General features: G+C 48.9%; 1 protein-coding gene across 3 annotated transcripts in view; it reads left to right on the forward strand.

The window, feature by feature from the left end:
- The window catches only part of PDE7A (phosphodiesterase 7A), a 1,945,501-nt gene that overhangs the window by 273,064 nt on the left and 1,650,549 nt on the right, over nucleotides 1-21,888 (forward strand). For 2 of the 3 annotated variants that reach the window (XM_078687235.1, XM_078687233.1), the window contains exon 3: nucleotides 15,942-16,025. The exons of the other annotated variant lie outside the window; for it this stretch is intronic. In XM_078687235.1, the coding sequence (XP_078543361.1) occupies nucleotides 15,942-16,025 (84 nt within the window). The remainder of the gene's footprint in view (nucleotides 1-15,941; nucleotides 16,026-21,888) is intronic. 3 annotated transcript variants of the gene reach the window in all.

A 21,888-nucleotide genomic window follows, 5' to 3' on the forward strand; every position in this document is an offset into this window, starting at 1 on the left:
TTCTGCCTTCAGGCTTGTCTGTCAGCAGTGTTTTCTGTTGGGTGCCAGCTGTTTGTGGCTTCTTGCCTCTTGGCTGTGCTATGTGCTCTTATGCTGCAGACTGTTGTCGGGCAAAATCCTCTTTCTTCTGGTAGGCCTCTTTGGGTGGTGATCGTTTGAGCTAACCTGTGCATGTCTTTTTTTTTTTTTTTAGGTCTCGGAGAGACATTTAGTATATGGGTTTCCAAAGTGCTACCAGACCTCGCTGGCCTAACACTTGCGTTCACACCCACAGCCGCCATCTGCCTCTCTTCCAGCGCGATCACTGCTGTGCGTGCACCACTCCACTTTGATTGCGATCACTTTCGCGGCTGCACGGCCATTACTTTTATGGCCAATGCTTGTTTTTCTGAGCCTCCCTGATTTCACCAGAGTTTTTTTTAATTTTCCCAAACCTTTATTGAAGAATTACAAGTCAGGTACAGTACACTGTGCAACAGATAAATGCAAATCGACACATTGGAAGCCAGTTCAAGCAAAGAGAATGATAAGAGGGGCCCTCCTCACAGGGGGGCTCCATCACCACTCTTTTGTTGAAGATGAGAGAAATATGACAGGGCCTAATATGGAAGGGGGGAAGACGGACATCGGACAGCACCGGCGGCCGCCGCAGACGAGGAGCCGATGGGGAGCGTGGGAGAGGCGGCGCTACTGGAGGGGTAGCGGGAATGAAGGTAAGTCGCCAGAGGACTCCAAATATCAACTGATCGGGACGTAGCGGGCATCAAATCCCAAAACTCCGATAACAAAGTATGACATTGAGAGGCATCCTCTAGCCAACTGTTAACCCTGGGAGCAGGCCTACGACCCCAGCACATGGCCACCCTATGCCGGGCCAAGACCAGCAGCATCGCAATTAGACGGCGGGAAGCATCTGGACAGAATTTTACAAAGCCAAATAGGCAAAGGGTGGGGTCCGGGGACACTGTGGTGCTAGCGATAGCCGAGACTGTGGAGCACACGCCTTGCCAGAATCGGCCACCTAGGGGCACAACCATGCCAGATGCATGAAATCTGCAGCAGGGGCGTCGCAGCGCATACACGTGTCATTAGGTATGAGCCCTAGCTTGTGAAGCTGAGCAGGGGTGTGATATATCCTAACCAGGAACTTAAAGTATATCAGACGGAGCCGGTAATTAGGTGACCGCTACTTCATCTGGTTGCAGCAATAGGGCCAGTCAGCCTGCGCGATGTCAATGCTGAGATCCGCCCCCAAGCCTCGCGCGCGCGGTCCGTGGAAATAGAGGTTGCCATTAGTGAGAGCGTATAATTTAGTGACCAATTTATGTGAGGACGGGGATTCATAAACAAAGATGAGGGCCGGCATGGTGGAAGGGGGCAGATAGAACATAGCTGGTAGAATAGTAGCGTGTCCAGCGGACCGGAAGAATCAGGGAGGGAGTAGAAGGCATCCCCTGGGTAAGGGTCCGCAATCATCCTTAAACCCAGACGCGTTGCGTGCTTAGACATGCCTGAAGGCTGAAGCAGGGGGAAATCAGGGTGGTTCACTATTGGCACAGCGTTTGCAGAGAGTAAGGGGAGGTTGGAAAGCCGGTGAAGTCTGGGCCAGGCCCAGCGCAGCGTCTCAACTGTATCCACCTCCGCCCAAGGTCGGACCGCCGGCACGAACAGCGCCGTAGACAGGGGCCAGGGAGAGGCTATATCCGCCTCAACAGCAACATGAGGTTGGTAGGGGGTGTGATGAATCCAAAAGTGCATGAAGCTGGTCTGTGCACACAGAGCATATATCTTAAAATCCAGTGCACCCAGACTGCCGACAGACATGGGGAGAGTGAGTATATCATACGCCACCCTCTGCTGTTTGCCCACCCAAACCAGTGAAATAATCAAAGAGCGCAGTTTGCTAAAAAAGTGGGTGGTGAGGAGGATCGGGACATTTTAAAACAAGTAGAGGAATTTTGGCAACACCACCATCTTGGTGATTGCGATCCGGCCAGCCAGAGACAGTGGGAGCCTGCCCCATGTGGAAATCTTAGATTCCAACCAATCTACAGCACAACCGAAGTTCGATCTCCACAGTTAATCCAAGTCTCTATTCAGCCAGATACCTAAATAGCATGTGGGGCCAGCAGCCAACACAAACGGGGAAATCAGGTGTGAACAGGGCAGTGGCATCAGTCAGGGGAAACACCACCGACTTGCTCCAATTTACTTGTATTCCAGACAGACCGCCAAAACTTATGATTGCCCTGATCAAGGGGCTAAAGTTGTCCTGGGGGTGGCGGACGTACAAAGTTACATCGTCTGCATACATGGAGACGAGAAGGGAGCAGGCAGAAGAGCCTATTCACCTATGAGTGTGGTGCTGCCGGAGCCTGGCAGCCAGGGGCTCTATTGCGATGGCGAAAAGCATAGGCGATGGTGGACACCCCTGCCGGATTCCTTGATTGATACTGATGGGGTCAGTGATCGGACCGTTAATGCGTAAGTGGGCCGATGGGGCGTTATAAAGGAGCCTCATTGTATGTAAAAATATTTCTCTGAAGCCCATACGGGGTAAAACGGAAAACGGAAAAGGCCACTCAAGCCTATCAAACTCCTTTGTTGCGTCCAGCAGAGCAGCCACCGCTGGAATACTGGGATTGATTTGGTGTTGGACTGAAAAGATTGTGCGGAGGTTATGTGAAGTTGCCCTTCCGGAGATGAAGCCAGATTGATCTGGGAGAGCGATGAGTGGCGTGAGGAGCAAAAGGTGGGAAGCTATAAGTTTGGCAAAGATTTTGTTCTCAATATTTATTAAAGAGAGGGGGCGGTAGGAATCGCGACGGTCCGCGGGCTTATTGGGTTTAAGGAGCAAAGTAATCAAGGTCTCTGTGAGAGACCGTTGTCAAAAGATTCATTATACATAGCCGCCAAGTGCGGCTCTAGGAGGATTGCATAAATTTTGTAAAATGAGGACGGTAGGCCATCGAGGCCCGGAGCCTTCTCTCCAGGTAGGCCGCCGATAGCCCTGAGTATTTCCTCCTTAGTGAATGGTGTGTCTAAGAATTCCCTGTGGTAGTCCTCCAGCCAGACCAACGCAATGCAATCGAAATGTTGATCAAAAGCCTCATGCGACGGGGGTACACCAGCAGAATATAGCTGTGAGTAGAAATCTAAAAAACTGGATTTGATCTCTTCGGGGGCCGTAGTTGTAGATGGGCCCCCGTCGCCCGGGGCTCTAACGTAGGAGGCTGCACGTGGTGGGCAGAGGAGATTAGCAAGAGTACGACCCAGACGATTGCCCTCACCGAAGCGTCGTGCCCGGGTCTCGCGGCCTAAAAAAGAGTTAACGATCTGCCTCCTCTGCAAACTCCATATGTTTTTGACGTATTTGTGCTAAGTTATCGGGGCTGGGGCGTGCAGCCTGGGCGGCATCCAACTCTTATCTCTTTCTCGAGCTTAGCCAAAGTAGAGCGGGTGGAACGGAGGACGCTGGCTTGTTTGGATATACATTCACCCCGAATTACTGTCTCAAAGCCTTCCCAAAGTACGGAAGCCGAGTCCACGGAACCCTTGTTAAGTTCGAAATAATTAACAATAGCAGTTTGGATGTCTGCGCAAAAAAACGGAGTCCCGTAAGGCGTTTGGTGGGAGCCGCCAAGAGAAGGCTCGCTGTGGGGAGTGGAGAATTTGGATGCGGATCTGGACCCTTGCATGGTCAGAAAGTACGCGCCATATGTGTTACATCGGTAAGCCAGAGCAGGACGTCAGGAGGTCAGCCAATAGTCAATGCGTGACCAGCCGCACCTCGCATTGGTCATACAGGTGCCCTCGCGGGCATCGGGTCGGAGGTGACGCCAAGTGTCATAAAGGAAGTTCTCGAGTAGGATGGCGGTGAGGGCAATGGTTGCGCATGGGTGGAACGCATGAGGACCTGACCTATTGAGCGTTGCCGATAAGGTGACATTCAAATCCCCACCCCAAACAACCGCAGCATGGCCACAGGAGGAGATGAGCTGCCATACATGATTGAAGAAGACCAGGTCATCAGAGTTGGGACCATAGACCGCGGTGAGTGTCATGGGCCAACAGTGAACCATGTATAACTACATACATGCCCTCAGGGTCTATAAGTGTTTGGGCAGGGTGCCAGGGAAGACCCCTGCATATTAGAATAGAAACCCCCCCTAGCATAGGAAGAGTAGGTAGAAGAGTGAATTTCGCCCCAGTAACAAGCTTGTAGTCGGGGCAGAGAGAACAGGGCATCAGGTGCGTCTCCTGTAACAAGCATATTTCAACCCGGTGTCTCTGTAAATGTGAGTGAATCAACCTTGCCTTATGGTGGTCGTTTAGGCCACGGACATTCCAAGTCCAACAGACGGTGCCAGACATGAGGAGGAGGCAGCACGTGCGACAGGACGCAGTGCAGATGGGGATCGCCGCTGGCAGGAGGCCTCAGTGTGATTGAGAAGGCGGCCGGGAGGACCCTGTGTGAGGGTCGCGCAGTCCCCCCCCCCCCCCCCCCCCCCCCCCCCCAGTGGCAGAAAGGGAGCTAAAATACAAGGTCCTTTGAGGGGTGGATATAGTGCCCTGTGCATCCGGATCCCACAGGGGCAACAGGCATGCATGAGGTGGAGCTAGAGGAACAGTACAATCATGAAGCGAGGATAACATTTGGCTTAAGGCAGAAGGAAATAATGAGCACAGTGCAATGACGTTGTCATGACGGGTGAGAACAGTACCAAACAAGCAGCGGCGAAATACAGCCGCACTCCCAATAGCAAAGGAATAAACCCTAACCCGGACAACCCCCCACCCCAACCCCACCATCCCAAACAGGAAAAAAAAACACCAACCCCGCTCCCACTCCAACCCCCCAATTAGGCTGCGAAGACCCCCACCCCAGGAACCCACAACTGGGAGGGCATAACACAGAAATGTCATTGGGAATTATCCCGTGGGGGCATGGCAGGGCTAGGCGAACACCCCTGCAACAAAGCAGGGTGGCCAAGCTTAGGGTAGCAGATGGCATTTAAACATCTAGAAGTTCAAAGAGCGAAACATTGTCCGCACAGTCAGTCGTTGTCACTCAGACGATCAGCGCACTCAAGTGGAGACTTGGGAGGATCGAGCTTATTTTTCAAATTTCTTGGCGAATGCCAGGGCCTCCCTTGGGTCTGTAAAAACAAGAGTCTTGGCACCCTGCCAGACCCTCTGCTTCGCCGGGTAGGCCAGGGAATATGAGAAATCATGCTTCTGGAGGATGCGCTTGGCCGGTAGGAACTCTCGCTGAGCCGCCTGGACAGTGAGCGTGTAGACCGGGTAGAAGAAGTGTCTTTCCCTGGTGATTGATGGTGCCCCTGTCGTGTGCAGCTCGAAGGATGGCTTCCCGATCCCAGAAATTCAGGATATTTTCTACTGTGGGGCGAGGTGGCAATCCAGGGCCGGGACACGGGCCAAGGGAGCCGTGGGCACGTTCCACGATGAAGACCGGGGATAAGACGTCCTCAAAGAGTTCTTTGATTAGTTGCTCGATGAAGTCTTTCATTTTGGAGATGTTGGTGGATTCCGAAAGGCCTATGATACAAAGATTGCTCCGGCGGGAGCGGGCTTCCAAATCCTCATTCTTCTCCCGAATTACAGCCAGAATCTTGTCCATCTGGAGCAACCTCTGCCTGTATTGGGTAGCCGCATCCTCAGCGTCCGAAACCCTGGATTCAACATGGAGCAGACGATTGTTATGGGAGTTCACAAGGGCCTTCACCGAGTCAAGGCGAGTCGAGAGTTGGTCAAGCTGGGTCGCAATTCCGGTCACGGTCGACTTAACGTCCAACATGATCGCCCTGGGATGTCATCCCTGCTGGGGGGAGTCCACTGTGACAGCGGAGTCAGCGCCAGCACTGTCCTGACTAGAGGATCTTCTAAGCTCAAAGGCTATCTTGGGGGAATCTGATTTCCCCATGGTGAGAGGCGCACCAGGCGGGCTTGGGTTCGCGCTAGGCAGAGGAGAAGCGAGTGAAGAAAGGGGCCTGCTGTTCACCCGAAGCCGATTATGTGGGGCAAGTGAGAGAACCAGATCGGAACTCCAACGCTGGGCAGCCGCCGCAGGCCAGGGGCCACGCCCACCGGGCAACGGAGAAGGCAGCCGTCAGTCAGTGGCAGAGGATAAGTTTTAGCTACAATGTCCTTTAATCGGCAGCCTCCAGCAAACAATGTATAAAGGAGGGCCGGGGCACTAGCCAGTATTGCCACCCCCCAGAAGCAGGCAGCATGCAGATGGCGGCAGGAGTCCAGCCCTGCAAGTCCGCAGTCCCACAGGTAAGTGATGAAACGAACAGAGGAGCCAAGTTGAGATGGGAAGCTCACCCCGATGACCGAGGCGCCCGATTTAATGCAGACGTGGAGCACAAGGTAGATGGAGTACAGCAACAGCATGAAGCTTCAGAAATGTCTAGGTTGCAGCACACTGGCAGCCAGTTCAGGCTAGAGCGCGGGAGAGGTCGGGACCATGATGAGCGCACCCCAGGCCGCAGGTGTCTCAATGTCCAGGGGGGGGCGCAGGCAAAGGCAAAGGTAGGAGGGGCAATCGTCCCTGTCCCAAGCCCTAGAAGCTCACAGAGAGGTGCAGAGCCAGGCCACAACAACTGGAGTAGCAGGGCCCTCAGAGCAGGCCTCAGTAGGCCAGGATCCAGTCGCAGGGGTCCGATGATCTGGGCCCAGGACGGTTGGGGGCGGCCAGGCCAGCGCAGATCCCTGTTCCAGAAGATGCCACCAGGAGAACACAAGAAGGGCTCCGCCACGCCCCCCAGGAGCAGTTTACGAGGCAGGCAGCAGAGGGCCAGGGCCTGCTGCAATGTGAGACAGGCGTGGCCGGGCCGTCTGGTTGTTCAGGAGCCGAGGCGGCCAGCTCACTCAACGCTACCCAGCGGGGCAATTGTGGAGCAACTGGAGAGGGCGCACCAGGCAGGGAAGAGCGCCGACGGGGAAGCGCGGGGAGTCCGCCACTCCCTTAGCCGGGCCCGGGCTCCGCTGCACACGGCCGGAGAAGGGATGGAGCGTGAGGCTGCGTCTAGGCAGCGTCGCCCCGGACCTGGCTGTACAGCAGACGGCCCCCAACCCCGCTAGTGGCCACCCCGGGGCTGCGTCACTCACCGGACTCCGCAGCACAGGGACACTGGATCCTCCGCCCAGGGCTCACGCAGCTCCAGAGGAAATAGGAGCGGCCCTCCCGCGAGCTGAAGCGTGTGCCCAGCGCCGGCCATGATAAGCACAGCTCCGCCAAGGAACCAGGTAGGGAAGACGCTCTGAGTCGGGGAATCGCGTTTGGGTGCAGGAGGAATGTTTATCCCTGAACGATTATGCCAGATTAGGAAGCTTGGCCGGCATAGCCCACTCAAAGTGCGGCCATCTTGCAGCCGGCCAAGCCACGCCCTCCTGATTTTATCAGAGTTAATTTGTTACAGTGGCGTCCCCTGGATTCATTCATATTTCATGCTTTGATTGGGCTGCATTCACTTTGGTCACGTGGGGGCACACCTACAACCCTTTTGTAAAATGCAATTGAAAGTCTGCCCACGAACGATTAGCTTTGATTTGATTGGCTAGCCTCGAATCCTGTCCCTCTTTCAACATTTAGGTTCTGATTACCAAGTTGTGCATTGCAACCGTAGCTTTATGGCGTTCGTGATAATGTTTCACATGCATCTACCTGTCAGGTCTGACGTGAGTTGACGTGTACCCGAGGTCAGTTGCTTCTTTAAGGAAGTATAATTTTGTTCATGTACTTGTTACCGTAAAAATGGGAGTAACCACTTGCTACTTTATTCTTTAGCATGTACCTGCCATTGAACAATGCAACATTATATTCTCCTCCTATACACCAACGTTGCACATTTATTGCTTGAGTGGTTTGAGGGCGCACGTTACGTTCTGACCCGCCCGCATCCAGTCTTCGAGGAAGGCTAATGTGCCGAAAGAATGACTGCGATCACGAATTTAATAATCAGGCGCCCTACTCACACCCAGAGTTCAAAATTTGAAAGTGATATGCGTGGGCGTGTTCGCATCTCTGCAGTTTGTCTTGGCTGCACGATCGCATGTAGGGAACTTTGACTGCTGGTAACATTTCAAAAGTTAGCCGGGGTTCAGGCGAGGAATGATGAAGTGCTGTACACTACAACCTTGCCAGTCCTCCGAGTTAGACAGCACTACTCTCAGAAGATTGTCACTCGCTTTTATAAGCCTGGTTTGACTGAATAAATATCGTCACCAAGCCTGGTGTTTTGGCTCCATCCAGAGAAGAATTACCCCCTCTTTTTAACCTCATCCGCGCTAAGCGTTTTCCCGCTGTGCGCTGAGTTTTTCGAAAGCCCGCGGTTCATGACGAGCTCAGCTCGTCATGAGTGTACGAGGAGCTCGTCATGAGCGTCGAAGGGGTTACGCTATTGGCTATGTGGTGTCTAATTCCTCCTTGCGGAAAGAACGCAGATTGGAACGCGTGCAAGACCAGCACAAAAGACAAATAGTCATCATGCCATTTTCAATTTGCTTTCTGTCTCCTACTTGCCCCCTAAAGTGGTTTCCAAAGCAATCCCTTTTTAGGTTTCGCCTGGAGAACGGAGCGTAAGCTCCGCCTCCAGAGAAATCTCTTGATTTCAGTAAGGACTCTGGAATACGCCCCCCTGTCCCATTGGCTAGCTCCATAAATGGAGGCTAGCCATTGGAACAGAGATCTGTCCGTCATTCACGGACCAGATTCGGGGGCGTTCCCGAGATTTTTTCCATCTCCACCCTTTTTGGCTCGTCATCGGGCGGTGGGCGTGTTTATTATTTTTTTTTCTTTCTGCAGCATCGTTCCTCACACCAGCTGGATGGCTTTCCATGTGAGGACGTAGACCTGACCGGCTCTCTACTCCGAGCCGACACAATGGAAGGTGATTTGTTGCCAGTGCCCATTCCCACCCCTGCCCCCCCCTCCCGCTCTCCGTGTGTTCGTTCCCGCCCCTGCCCCCCCCTCCCGCTCTCCGTGTGTTCGTTCCCGCCCCCCCTCCCGCTCTCCGTATGCCCCCAGGAGGGGCATGGGAGGTGAATCTGTCCGTCAACGCGGACCCGTTTTCGTGTTTTCTTCCGTGCTCCAGCTGGGCGTTTTTTTGCTGTCTGTTTCTTCCGGCCGGCCAATCCCTGCGCGGCCGGCCGGAAGTCCCGCCCCCCGCAGCCCGTGAGACAGGAGAACAACCATGGCGGGTGCTCTGCCGGGCTCCCGTGAGCTGAGGGAGCCCGGCGGCATCAGAGGCGGGAGAGCCCTGCAGCGTTATCCACTTCCCTGGTTTTGTGTAATCTGGCGGAGGTTCGCTTGCTGTGTAATTACTGATGCTCCCGCTCGGATGCATTGAATCCCGGCGCACCCTTTGCCTCCCGCTGTGCAATAATGCACTGCCCGGACGCGGCCACCGCGCCATGCTTTGCAGGGTGATGCTTCATACGAGCCCCTCGAACGTGCAGACCTGCCCACCGCTCCGTGCCACCCACTGAGGCGGGGCAGGGTCTGCACAGAGCCGGGTGCCGGGGATGGGATAGCGCCCCCGACGCCTCGCCGTGCTCCGGGCTTTGAAAGGTAAATGAGCATTTCGGATTATAAACCTTCAATTCGACCTTGCCCTGTGTGTTTTCGTTTCTGCCTGGAAGCGTCGCAGCTGCTTTATATGCTGCTGCGATGCCAATGCCGTCTATTTCTAGTTGCTTTCTAAAAGATATCCTGGGCATTAAACATGGATATTTTTCTCAAGGTCAATTGTGTGATTGGTATGGTAAAGGTCATGTGCCACGCGGGTACATCTGTTGCCACATAATGCATTATACATATAAGTGCGTGCATCCGAATTATTTTATGGCTATTTATTACCTGGACTCCCGTGCTTTCTTTCTTTTGATAATCGATTGGTGTTCATACATGCATATTTTATGCCATTGACTCGATGTCCTATTTGAGCACGTCCCAAGGCTTCGTCTTTTGTTTCTATAATTGTATACATTCATTTAATAAACACTGTTCAGTTAATGCTGGATTCGGTCTTTGAGGTTTGAAATGTCCATCCTGTTAGGATCACGTAGCAAAATGTATGGTGCTGATTTGTAATCGAGTGAATCATTTCCTAAATAGGCCACTCTGGCAGTGTCTTTTTTTTTTTCTGGTCGGTTTAACCCTGGCGTACTGGCCTCGGGAGGTAATTGCTGCCAGTCCAACTGAACAGAACTGAAAATGTGACCAATAAAAAATCTTTCAGTAAAAACCTGCCATCTCAACGTTTTTATAAAAAACGGGTTTAATTTAATAATTTACCTTCAGCTGTATTGAATGGAAACATTTTCTTTGCATGCCGCATACGTTTAAATTAGTCATAATGTGCCAAAAATCATCCTCCGAAATTCACATTTAATCTCTGCCTCTTTTATATGACGTTGATATTTGTAGATTTCTCTGGATGAGTAACTTTAACATTTGGCCTGTGATCGAGTTGAAATGTCCTCCTTCAACAAAAATTCTGCCCTTTGCTTGCCCTGGTCAGTGTGACACAAAAATGTGTGTTTCTGGGTTGTAGGGCCAACGTGTAGAGTGGTCGACGGTGCAAGTCCGGAATATGGAGGTCGGTGGGGTTTCCCTCCACTGTGAACAAAGATTCCAAGTTGACATTGTGATTCTAAGGAGGCTGCTGTCTGGGTTGTAGGTTCAGTGTAGGATTGGGAGAGGTGTGGCGCCGCGGCCAGGGCGAATGATACTGGAATCTGGGGTTCACGGTTCGATCGCCAGCAGCAGATTAGCCCAGCACCATGTGACCCTGGGCATTAGCTTGCTTAATATTCCCTATGGTCCCCAGCGCCTGGAGACCCTTAAGGGTGATTGTTCGCGCTTTAAAAATATGGATTATTATATTATATCCCAGACGTATCCCCCTCATGGCAACAGTGAAGGCGTCTGCATGGCCAGCAGAGTGAGGCATGCACTGTGTATCGCTCTCATGCTTGGGTGATCATTGTGTGGTGGCACTTGTCCTGGCACTTACATTTGTTTCCCAGAGTATTCTTTTGATTGGGGATTGTCGGCAATAACATCCTCGGATCAGATTGTGAATGTGGAACCTGGCGCTTCAGACTCGACTCCTGTCCGCGGCCGTCGGTTCTGCGCAAGACTTTAAAGGAGAGACGCCCTGGGCTGTGCCAGCTAATTCTTTGTAGAATACAACCCACAGATTGTATTGGGGCAGTGGGGTATGATCACACAAAAATCTCGGAGCGCGCTTCTCATCGATAATTACTTATCGGCTTTGGCCGGCACTGTCATATTTGTATTTATTTTAGATTTTTGTACAGGGCAAATCTATTAATATAGGTGTCTGTGAGACTTACATTTAGGCCATTATGGGCATGCATGTATCGAGAACAGAACATGCATTATAATGGATTGATAAACTTCAGTGTACAGAATGTTGAGAGCTCCGCTGAGGACAGGGGGGCGGGGGGATCAGGGCACATGATGAGTGACATACGCCTCCTACGTCAGCATTTGAGTACTGGAATGTATAGCCCGCCTCTACCCTCAGTGGTTGGAGTGTTTTAATAGCATTTTATGGACTCTGCCTCGGACTCTATCGGTCGTTAAAGCCCACTGCCTCGTTTTTGAGTTCAGGGCTTTTAACAACCAATATATGCCTCGGCAGCGGGCCATAATGTTATATAGCAGCCCGGACCAGCAGCCTGGGTACCGCGATAGGCAGTAGCCGTTTCTTCAGTCTAGGCCGCCTTCGAGCTGCCATGCTGTTCGTGTTCTCTCCTCCAGACACTGTTGGCACCCCAGCCATAATTTCGTCCTTCCTGGATCAATCAACACCAACTTTTCTAAAGAGGTAAAAAAAAAAATACAACACTGCAGAGGCCCCGCCATAATTATGTTTTTCACACACAAACACCGTCTCGAAGAGTGGCTGGCGAGCGCGGCGGGGTCTTTACACCGGAATCACACGTTATGATGTTTAATCCTGCTGTCCCCTCCAAAAAGACTCCAAGGCTGCAGAGATTAGCAGGAAAGAAAGAGAAAATGTTTTCTTTGAGCCGAGAAACTTTAGAAGATGTATTTTCCCCTCTAGTATCAGAGCCCGGGCTGCGGTGAAACCCGATCGAGGCCGGGGCTTGAATGAACATTTGGCCCTGTTTTATGCCAATTGCTCCAAGCTGTTTTTGATGCAAATCTTGGGATTTAAGTTAAAGGCCCCACTCGCCCAGGGCAGGCCAGTCCTGCCTTTTGAAGAGAGCGGCCATGGCTGGGCCACGAAGTGGGGTGGGTCACCTCCCTGTGCCGCGCCGACTGGAGAGACCAGCGCGACGCCAGCGCCCTGAAAACTAGGACCGGCTTCAAGGCTCTGAATTAGGTTCACCTCGGCCCGCTTCTTTGCTATGAATCAGTACTGACTTCTATTTTCTTGCCATACTTTCTTTCATTGGACACATTATAGTACTTCCTTTATGGGTTCTTAGTCATTTTTTTCTCTCCTCTGTCTTTACGTATTCAATGTGACTTTGGTTTTCCCTATGGTGTATGTCTTTCTTTCTGTCTTTCTTTCCTTCGTTCTTTTTCTTTCTTTCTTCTTTACTTTCTTTTCTTATTTCTTTCTTTCCGGCTTTCTTTCTTTCTTCCAATTCGTCTATGTCCTTCTCTCTCGCTCTCACTCATTCATAAGGTCTTGTGTGCAATAAACTCCAGAACACACCGGCACGGAAGGTTACACACCAGGAGTTTTTTTATTTAGTGCATTTTTATATAGCGCGGACATTACCCAAAGGTGTCAGAGCGCTGTACTATAGGACCAGTTACTTTACATGAGAAACGTGTTACTCAATAGAACGTTTCAAAAACTAAACAGGAGACTAAACAAGGTAGGGTACTCGAAGTGTGGGGGGGGGCTCTGGGTGGGTGTGTGTGTGCGGCTGGCTCTGTGTGCGGCTGGCTCTCTCTGTGTGTGTATGTGGGTGCAAATGCAATAGGTCTCACATTTGCGAGAGATTAAGCTAATGGCAATGTAAATGACAATGCCATTTATTTATCTGTTTTCAAAATCAACACATAAATACAAATTTTGTCATTTACAATGCCAATAGCTCTAACTTTTCCAAAGGCGAAACCATTGCATTGTAAATGCTTGTTGTTCTTTCTCTGCATATGCAAAGCCAATAGGGTAGACATAAATGTTATAAACCCCATTTACGCCTGCTGTTTCAGTAGTTATCAGTTGTAATGCCTGTTAAGTTGCGCTGCCACAGTGAATTCAGTGCTGCTGGCTTTGTCGTTATACTGTTAGTAGACCACAAAGCATTGTTTAGTACTTGAACTTCTTAACTTACTACATGCTCCCACTGTTGCACTTCATCCTCTACTTCCACCCATGACATAACTTAGGTTGCACTTCCATTGTCTTTTATAGTGGATGTTTTTCTGAGTTATTGTATAACACAAGCATTGGCAAAGCCAATAGGTCGCGCCTATGTTGAATCTATTGGCTTTGTCAATATTTCTTAGCTGTGTTGCAACATGGCTAAAAGTAAACAAGCATTGGCATTGCCAATAGGTCTCCCTTTTGGGACCTTCTAAGTATTTAGTTATGCAGCTCAATATCCTTGGTGCAACAACATCAACTGTTGCATGGCTAAACACTTATAAGGTACAAGGTTTAGCCATGCTTCAGCTGACGTTCTTGTACTAAGGATATTGTGCTGCATAAGTACATACTTATATGGTCCCAAAAGCGAGAACTAATGGCTGTGCCAATGCTTGTTATGCTTGGTCCTTGTGGGTGGCCTGTCCAGTGGGACATGACTTGGAAACTGCATCTTATGGTGGATTTTATTTGTTTGCCATATGTTTGGATTTGTTATTTCTCATTGGGTTTTGTATGTGGCTTTGGTGTATTGCGAGTGCCTACTTTGTACATCTGTTTGGGGTGGCACCTGGGTACTTCATGTTTCTGTGTGGCTATCCCTTATGACTTTGGACAGACCATGCTGATTTGACTCTCCGTGACAATGGGTCATTTGTTGGCTGGTTTATCACAGCCTTCGCATCTTGTCCATTTGGCTATCATCTGGGCTCCGGCTGTACCTTCCTTAGTCTGACTCAGAACTGTGACCAATACCAGCCTGTTTTTTTTTCGTGTTTCTTTCTGTGCTTTTGAGCACCTTTGGGGTATCTGGAGTTGCTTCAGGTATACATGAGCTTGTTGGGGAACTGGTCGCAAGCCTACTGCTATTTGTATATCCAAAATAATATAAGAACTGGGATGAGAAAGGGTTGAGGACATAATCTGCAGATTTCTCAGGTTACATTTCTTTGCCCCAGTATTTACAGCCTGCTCTCCCTCCCCTTGATCCTAAACCTTGATCTCCGGTGCATGGTGATATCAGTTCTGAGTATGGGTATGCTTTCTCTTCATGATCCTTCTTGGACTGAGGGGCCTAGGGGGAGAAGTCCGAGGATAAGAGGGAGGGGCTCAGCCCCACCCCAAGCTGGGTATGTTTCGCTGGGCTGTTGGCAGTCTGGGTCCGTAATCGGCCCAAGGTGTACGCGTGTCACCTTAGAACTGCTGCTCCGTACTGGGAATGTCTGATGCACCTGGGGGTAAAGGCCGTACCGCCTCCTATTGCAGGCCGTGCAGCTGTGTACTAGTTCACCTGCTAGGGCTCTGATCCAAGTGGGACGTATCGCCGCCGAAGCCAGCAGGTCCATTTCCGTAGCACAAGGTCCCGGTCACCGGTACCACTGCAGGCTGCTCCGTCCCAGTGTGGTTCCATTACAGGTGGGCTGCTGTTTGCCATTCTTCCCCCTTTTGCCAGCAGCAGGGCCTCCACCTGACTCCAGCTGCACACCTGGCCTCAAGGTCATGGCACACAAGAGGTGCAGAGGACGCCCGCTCCTATGCCAGCCCCTGGGACGGTGTAGGACAGGGTGGTGAAGTGCAGTAAGATTAAAGGATCAGATGTGTCCCAGGGACCCCAAATCTTCAGGATATTTGTGCTGGGCAGAGCGGAGCGAAGCGGCTACCTGTCCGCCATCTTCGCTGGCAAGCCATGCCCAATGGAATTTAGTACCTAAACTCGTACTTGGTCCATATCGTTGAAATAATCCTCTTAACATCTGCATGTAAGAACTACAGCCATGCTGACTTTAAGGGCAGTGCTTCGATATTGTAAGGACCACTTTGATATATTGCTAAATTGTTTTCAAATGGTGTAATGTGGCTTCTTCTGGGACGAGAACCTCAGAGGTGACTGGTGTACAGGGCAAAGAAGGGGACAGGGGAAAGAAGGGGACCTCCTTGGATACTCCGACAGAGGGAGTCCTAAAACAGAGCAGTTTTTTTCTGTTAAAAATATTAGTATTATAAACATAATATAAATTAAAATATACGTGGAACCATTACCAAAACAAATTACTCAAAGTATATGGATGTAAGTTTTTTTTTTCCCTTCAAATGAAGTTACTCTTGTGCACTAACTCTTTGTGTTGCAATTTTATTAGGTCACTGTGCAACAAAGGTCGTCTATTTATTAGTGTTCATGCGGCAGAATATAATGGTTGTATGGGCTAAAAATTGTAATGCCGAGTTTTGGTATTTTAATGTGTTTAGCTTTCTGAATATTGCACAACAGCCTAAACACTAGTGGCAAACTTTTTACCCCATAAAAACATCAACTGAGCTGCTGAAGGCTACCATTAAAGGATAATGAAGCATGCAGTTGCATGATTTACAAAGTCCTGAGATGCCAATATTGAATTGTAATTCTAAGATGACCCGATTGGTGGGTTTTCTGTCCACCTCCTCAGAAATCCATATTTCTGACACTTGGTCGGTTTTGCATGTGTAAAATTTAATTAATCATTTTTCCTAACTATTTCGTTCTTTGCCATGTTTTAGGAGATGTTCGTGTTAGGAGTCGGACAGGCTTTGATTCAGAGAAAAAAACTTCCCATCCTTATATTGATTTTCGGATTTTGCACTGTAAGTACTGATTAGTTTATTGGTGTACCATCGTGGTCAACTAAGTACCTGTTTCTATATTAAGTTCTGGAGTAAATTAATTTATTTTTACAAAGTGTTAAGATTTTTCCCACCTCTTCTCAGCCATTGTTGTGAAAGTAACTCATTTTAGAATTGACAATGTGCTGCTTGATTCCAGTTGTTAGTGATACTTGTCGCTTACCCATTCTTAAAGTGTTTGAGTTGTGGTTTGGAAAATGGTTTAAAAAACGTACATTTGATCTTCGCATGTCATAGGCAGTAGCCTGATTTTTTTCAGTAATTTTATAAGGCACACCTAGAAACAAATTTTATTTTGCCTCTGCTTTTTTTAAAATTATAAAATGTTTTGGTAAGGACCTAGCAGCTGCACACAGCTACCAGGCAACTCACTCTTTTTATGTTTTTGTACATAATTTATTTTGTAATCATTTTCCCAAATCACTGTTGCATTGACCATTTCTCTCCTGGGTGTGGTGTTGGGACCCGATTGCACTGATAGTTCAAGCAACTTTGCACGTTCTCTTCTTTGCTGTTGTGATTCAGATTAGATGTCATGTCTCAATTTGCTCTTTGCGTTTGCAGTGTAGTGAGAGTCCGTTGTGAATACCCTGTCACAGAACTAACACAAAAGGTGATTCTTTCTGTGCAGTTTAGCCCTTCTCTGTAGTTTAACCAGGTGTAGAGGATGAGTGTGAGAAAAGAAGCTAACCGTTCAGCCAGTGATAATCCTTGTCAGAAGAAAAAGCAAGAGCCCCGACTCCTCTCTGCTAAGGTACACTTTTAATCTTATTCTTGCGTGTAGTTCTCCTGGTGCCATTCGAGCCTAGCCATCTGCTACAGCAGATTTCTTGCACGTCCACATTGAAGGTGTGTCAGACAAAAGATCGCATAACCCTGTCACACAAAGTCTGAAGGAGCAGTCCATGCATTGGGCAATCCCTGGTACAATCGAAGGCTGTACCCATTGACTTACAGATTCTCCTCTGGCTGCTCCACTAACATGGAAGGTGGGTCTTCATGACAGGCTGGCCATGATCATCAAACTCATCTCATCAGTCGGTCTAGAAGCAATTAGATCTGAAGTTACCTCAGTCCTCCATCTCAAGCTTGGCCTTTACTTCTATGTTGACTTTCATCCTTACTTCAGATTCCTTCCTAGTGCTTGAAATGTGAAGCTGAAGGCAAAGTAATCTGTTCCAGTCCTTTAGTCAGCTTCCTGTGTCCCGAAACCAACCCTTTAATTGCCCCTCCTCCCACCAGCTCCCCCCGTTGAGGCTAACCTTAGATGCCAATCTGCCCAAGCTAGCGATTCTAGATTCCCTCCAAAAGCATTCCAGTAGGATTAAATGAGGCTGGCATGGCTTCTGTGCTCTTTCTGTCCTCCAGGCTCCTCCCACAGGAGGTCTCGCTTTGGGGGTTCCTACACTACACGTTAAAGCTTTTAGGTTAACAAGTGCCAAGAAATAGCATAGTATCTATACTTGGGGAACTTAGGCATAAGTTGAGACTGACCACAATACACCTGTGGATGGCTAAGTCTATCGTGAGGACTGGTCAAAGGAATAAACCTCTGACTTAGCGTTTATTCTGACAGTCGAGAATTCCTCCAGAAGTGCAAGATTGTATGGTGTATCCGTCTCTAAGTCTGACACACTTTAGAGAAAGTCCTGCTAAGCCCACTGGTTGGTATTAGGAAAACTCAAATTAGATACTCAGCAAAGCCCTGTTGCCAGCTGGATACTTTTTGTTTGCACCTTCACCCGGTCAAGATTTCTTTGTTAGGACCAAATATTTTTGGAATACAAGAACCTCCAATTGGGTCTGGAAACTGTAGCTGGGCAGGTCCCACTGAAACCATGTTCCTTAGCCATGAGTGTCCAGCAAAGTCTTCTTTAATGCAGCAGAAAAGTTTGTTGAATGACACCAACCTGTTCTAATTTATTTATTTATTTATTTTTGCGGTCCCGCCTAGGGTTGTGCCTTGGCAGGTAGCCTTTGTTGTTTAGCTCTGGTCCTCTGGAGGTCAAACACAAATTTGACTTCCAACTTTTTGGACTAGCTCTTTTTGGCCTCTTCGAAGGCTCCTTTGACCTCGGGGCAGCATTCAAGGGTCCAGAACTCACTCACTATAGCAGAGGCCACCAGCACTGTCTAGATAGGCCCACTTGCCACTGGTCAACTAGTCACTGCAGTAAAATAACTCTTGCAGCTTTTGGTGGCCCTGTAGTCTCACAAGAAGTCAGCACTTCAGGTTTCCGCACAAGTCATGCAGCAGGCTCAGTCCTCTTCCGCAAGGGCGCGTGTCCTGAAAAGTGAGGTGCTTTTTTTTTTTTTTAGTTCACTAGCCAGTGGGTGGGGGGGTGATTCCTGGGGACTACCTAAAAAATGGATATAAGGTTCTTAAAAATAATACTTGCATCTTTTCCAGCATTTCCTGGTTGCCTTACTGCAAACTGTCCCATAATGCACACTTCTTACTGCAGTCCAACGTGGCAGAAACTCTCTGCCCTTGGAAGAGGCTTGTGCCACATTTGTGAGTGTGTCTAGGGTAATAAGTACCCCATCCTACACACCTGGTCCAGTTTGGTTCCAGTCCAGCTCCCTACTCCACGCGAATGGAGCCTTAGGGCTAAAGTGTATCATGGAAGCAAAGCACTCCTCTTCTCCTGGCTTCTTCATGGTCCCTTTCAACTCGGCACAATTCTTGGACCCTCCATAACTGCCCTTTTTGGGTTAAACTGGGGCATGATATCCTGCCCATGGCATTCTGCCATCTCCAAGCCATCGTCTCTCCTGTGGGAGCAGTATTTCATACCTTATCACAAGAAAGCCCTGATATGCCCATTAGAGCTTCTAGCAAGAAAAGTATAACTTTCTAAAAAATACTGTTTCTGTATATTTATCCAGAATCCAATTATACCATTCAGTCTTAATTTTGATACATGTTAAAAATAGTGGTTGGATGAATTTTGTAGGGGATTAGTTACTGTAGGAGCATGCCAACTCTAATTTTAAACGCTACGCACACCACCGTGCGTCGTGGACTTGGGTCAGCGGACTCGATAATTCTCGCTTTGGTGTTTACTCTAATCAGGGGTTCCACTCGGCAACTCTGGGCATTAGCTTGCCTAATCTCCACAACGGCCCCATCAATTCCGGGGATGCCTGGCTCCACCTTGGGGACTCCCAGCAGGGACCATCCCACAGGGAAAGCCAGGACGGGTTCCCCAGAGTTATACAGCGCCAGGAAACCTACGGACGGGTAGCAGTGCGCTTTACAAGCTCAAGTACATTTACATTTACATTTTACCTTGTGAAGTGCAGGGCCTACCTAGGGGTGACAGACTTAATGTTTAAAAGTGAAATTTCCTCCTGTCGAAGTTATTTTGATTGGCCTTCCTGCAAGTTTAAAAGCTGCAGCAGTCAAGCTCCACGTGTAGACATGAAGCAGTGTTTTCTTGCCATCCTAGAGGACGACACATTGTGCTGCAGTCCATTGGTGATATTAAACTTCCAGGCCTTGGGTGTATTTTCTGCACCATATCTGTGACCTTACTGGAAAATTAAATATCCCAATTGTGGATCAGTCAATTTTATCCAGTTTTAAGGTTCAGAGAATATGCACTGAGGACTGTACAGCAGTACCACAATGTGAAGAATTCATCAAACCCCACCAGTCCACATAAAATGGGAGGGGGGAATCATGCCAAAAGTTTTTTTTTTCCCACTGCTCCACTCACTGAGCATTTACCCTCGTTCCTCACTTTCTCAAGCCGGTTTAGAAAATCTTCAGGATGTCACTAAGGCATCCTCAGACAGCCCATGTTTTGTGTCTGGGTATCCCAGCAATTTTGAATGTGGCTTCTCACCAATAAGCCACACCCAATCACTGCACTCCCACCTGGGAGGCAAATATATAATTACACCTTTGAATAATATAGACTTTTAAACATTTCCTACCACCCCTGGCACAGCAAGACTGCAACACAAAACAAACAGCACCTTTTGAAAAGGAGTTTTATCTAACAAAATGCAAAGACTATCACTTTTAGAATAAGGCTTGGGGTTTATTACATAATACTCTCTAAACAAAGGCTGTCTCAGATACCAAATGCATTAGATTCAAATATATGGAGCAAACTTATAATCTAAAGGCATGAATTAATAACTGAGCAAACTTATAATCTAAATGGCATGAATCAATAATTATAATGAATAATAAACAAGCAATAACTGATATAAGGTAAGATACACTGGACGTCCTGCAAGAGATCAGAAAGATCTATACAGAGTTGAGGATCACTCTGGATGTGCACCTCCCACACCACAAAGAAAACACCTCTAACAATCACAGCCACTGGCTCACATCACAATGGCAATAACCACAAAACTCAATACATCATCGGATGCATACACTGTCCACTTCTGGTCGGGGGAAGTCTTCACACAGCCGGGGATCAGAGCTCAGCAATCAGGGTTCAATCCGAGATAGACACGTCTGCCCTCACTTGGAATCCAAACTCCCAAACTTCCCCCAGATCAGTGGAGGCTCCCCCTTTTAATACAAATCCAAACATAACGAAGCTTCTAGAAAGCCTCACCCTCTCGTACTCGTGAGAGCCCGTACCAGTCGGCTCCAGTGTCACGGCATCGGTTGATCAGGCCTTTGCTATGGCTTCGAGACGGACCATGTACATTCCTCTGATAAGAACCGGTTTCCTCCAGTCAGAAAGGTGTGAAAAACAGGAGGAAAGCAAAACATGCCCTCTTCAGCTCTGCAACTTCGTGCAGGACAGAAAGGCCCAATGCAAGATGGAATTGAAAAGCAAGATGACATGAGAGCATGTCAAAGGCAATAGTCACCACTGCCATAAAGCAAGGTAAAGTCAGAAAACAGAATGATCAAAGCCAATAGTAAGAACTCATAATTCTCACCAATGCACAATACAATACACATTCCTGCACAACTGCACACCTTCAAATACACATCCCACACGCTCTGCTCTTGGCAAGACTGTTTCACTCTGTACCAGTTCCCACTGAAAGACAGCAAGATTACAGAACAGAAGAGAAGCAGGCAAATGCAGGATCGCCCTACATTAAGGCTAGGGTAAAATAACACACTAAAATCAATTAAAATAGTGGTAGTTGGAGGTCATCATAGGGTGCCAGACTACAAAAGTGGTACAAAAGGGGGTGGTGATGGACGGAGCGTCCTCGGAAACTTGTTTCCGGTCCAGGGAAGGCATGGCTTGGCAGTTCGGGCTGGACTGTTCCCATGAGGTACAGGGTCAGACTGATTTGCATATGGCCATGTCTGAACTGGGGTGGCAGAGTGGGCTAAAGAACGGTGATGGATTAAACCCAGATCTGTTGACTGGGTGTGAGTGTTTGATTGCTTCAGATGCTCCGTCCATCACCACCCCCTTTTGTACCACTTTGTTCGCCATAAGTTGGCAGGGTATGCTCAGACGTGAGTCCCTTGCTCACTTTGCCACTGGATTCAAGCACGCGGGGCTGAAGACGGCTGAAATGCCAGAAACCGGTCCTCGGAAGCTTGTTTCTGGCCCAGGGAAGGCATAGCTTGGCAGTTCGGGCTGGACTGTTCCCATGAGGCACAGGGTCAGACTGATATGCATATGGCCATGTCTGAACTAGGGTGGCAGAGTGGGCTAAAGAACGGTGATGGATTAAACCCAGATCTGTTGACTGGGTGTGAGTCTTTGATTGGTTCAGATGCTCCGTCCATCACCACCCCTTTTTGTACCACAAACTACAAAAGTGGCTCTTTCACTACACCAGCTCACTGTGACAGTGGTAATCGTGCCAGCTTCTTTTCTTG

This window comes from Lissotriton helveticus, chromosome 4_1 (genome assembly GCF_964261635.1).
Source record: "Lissotriton helveticus chromosome 4_1, aLisHel1.1, whole genome shotgun sequence".
Lineage (NCBI taxonomy): Eukaryota > Metazoa > Chordata > Amphibia > Caudata > Salamandridae > Lissotriton > Lissotriton helveticus.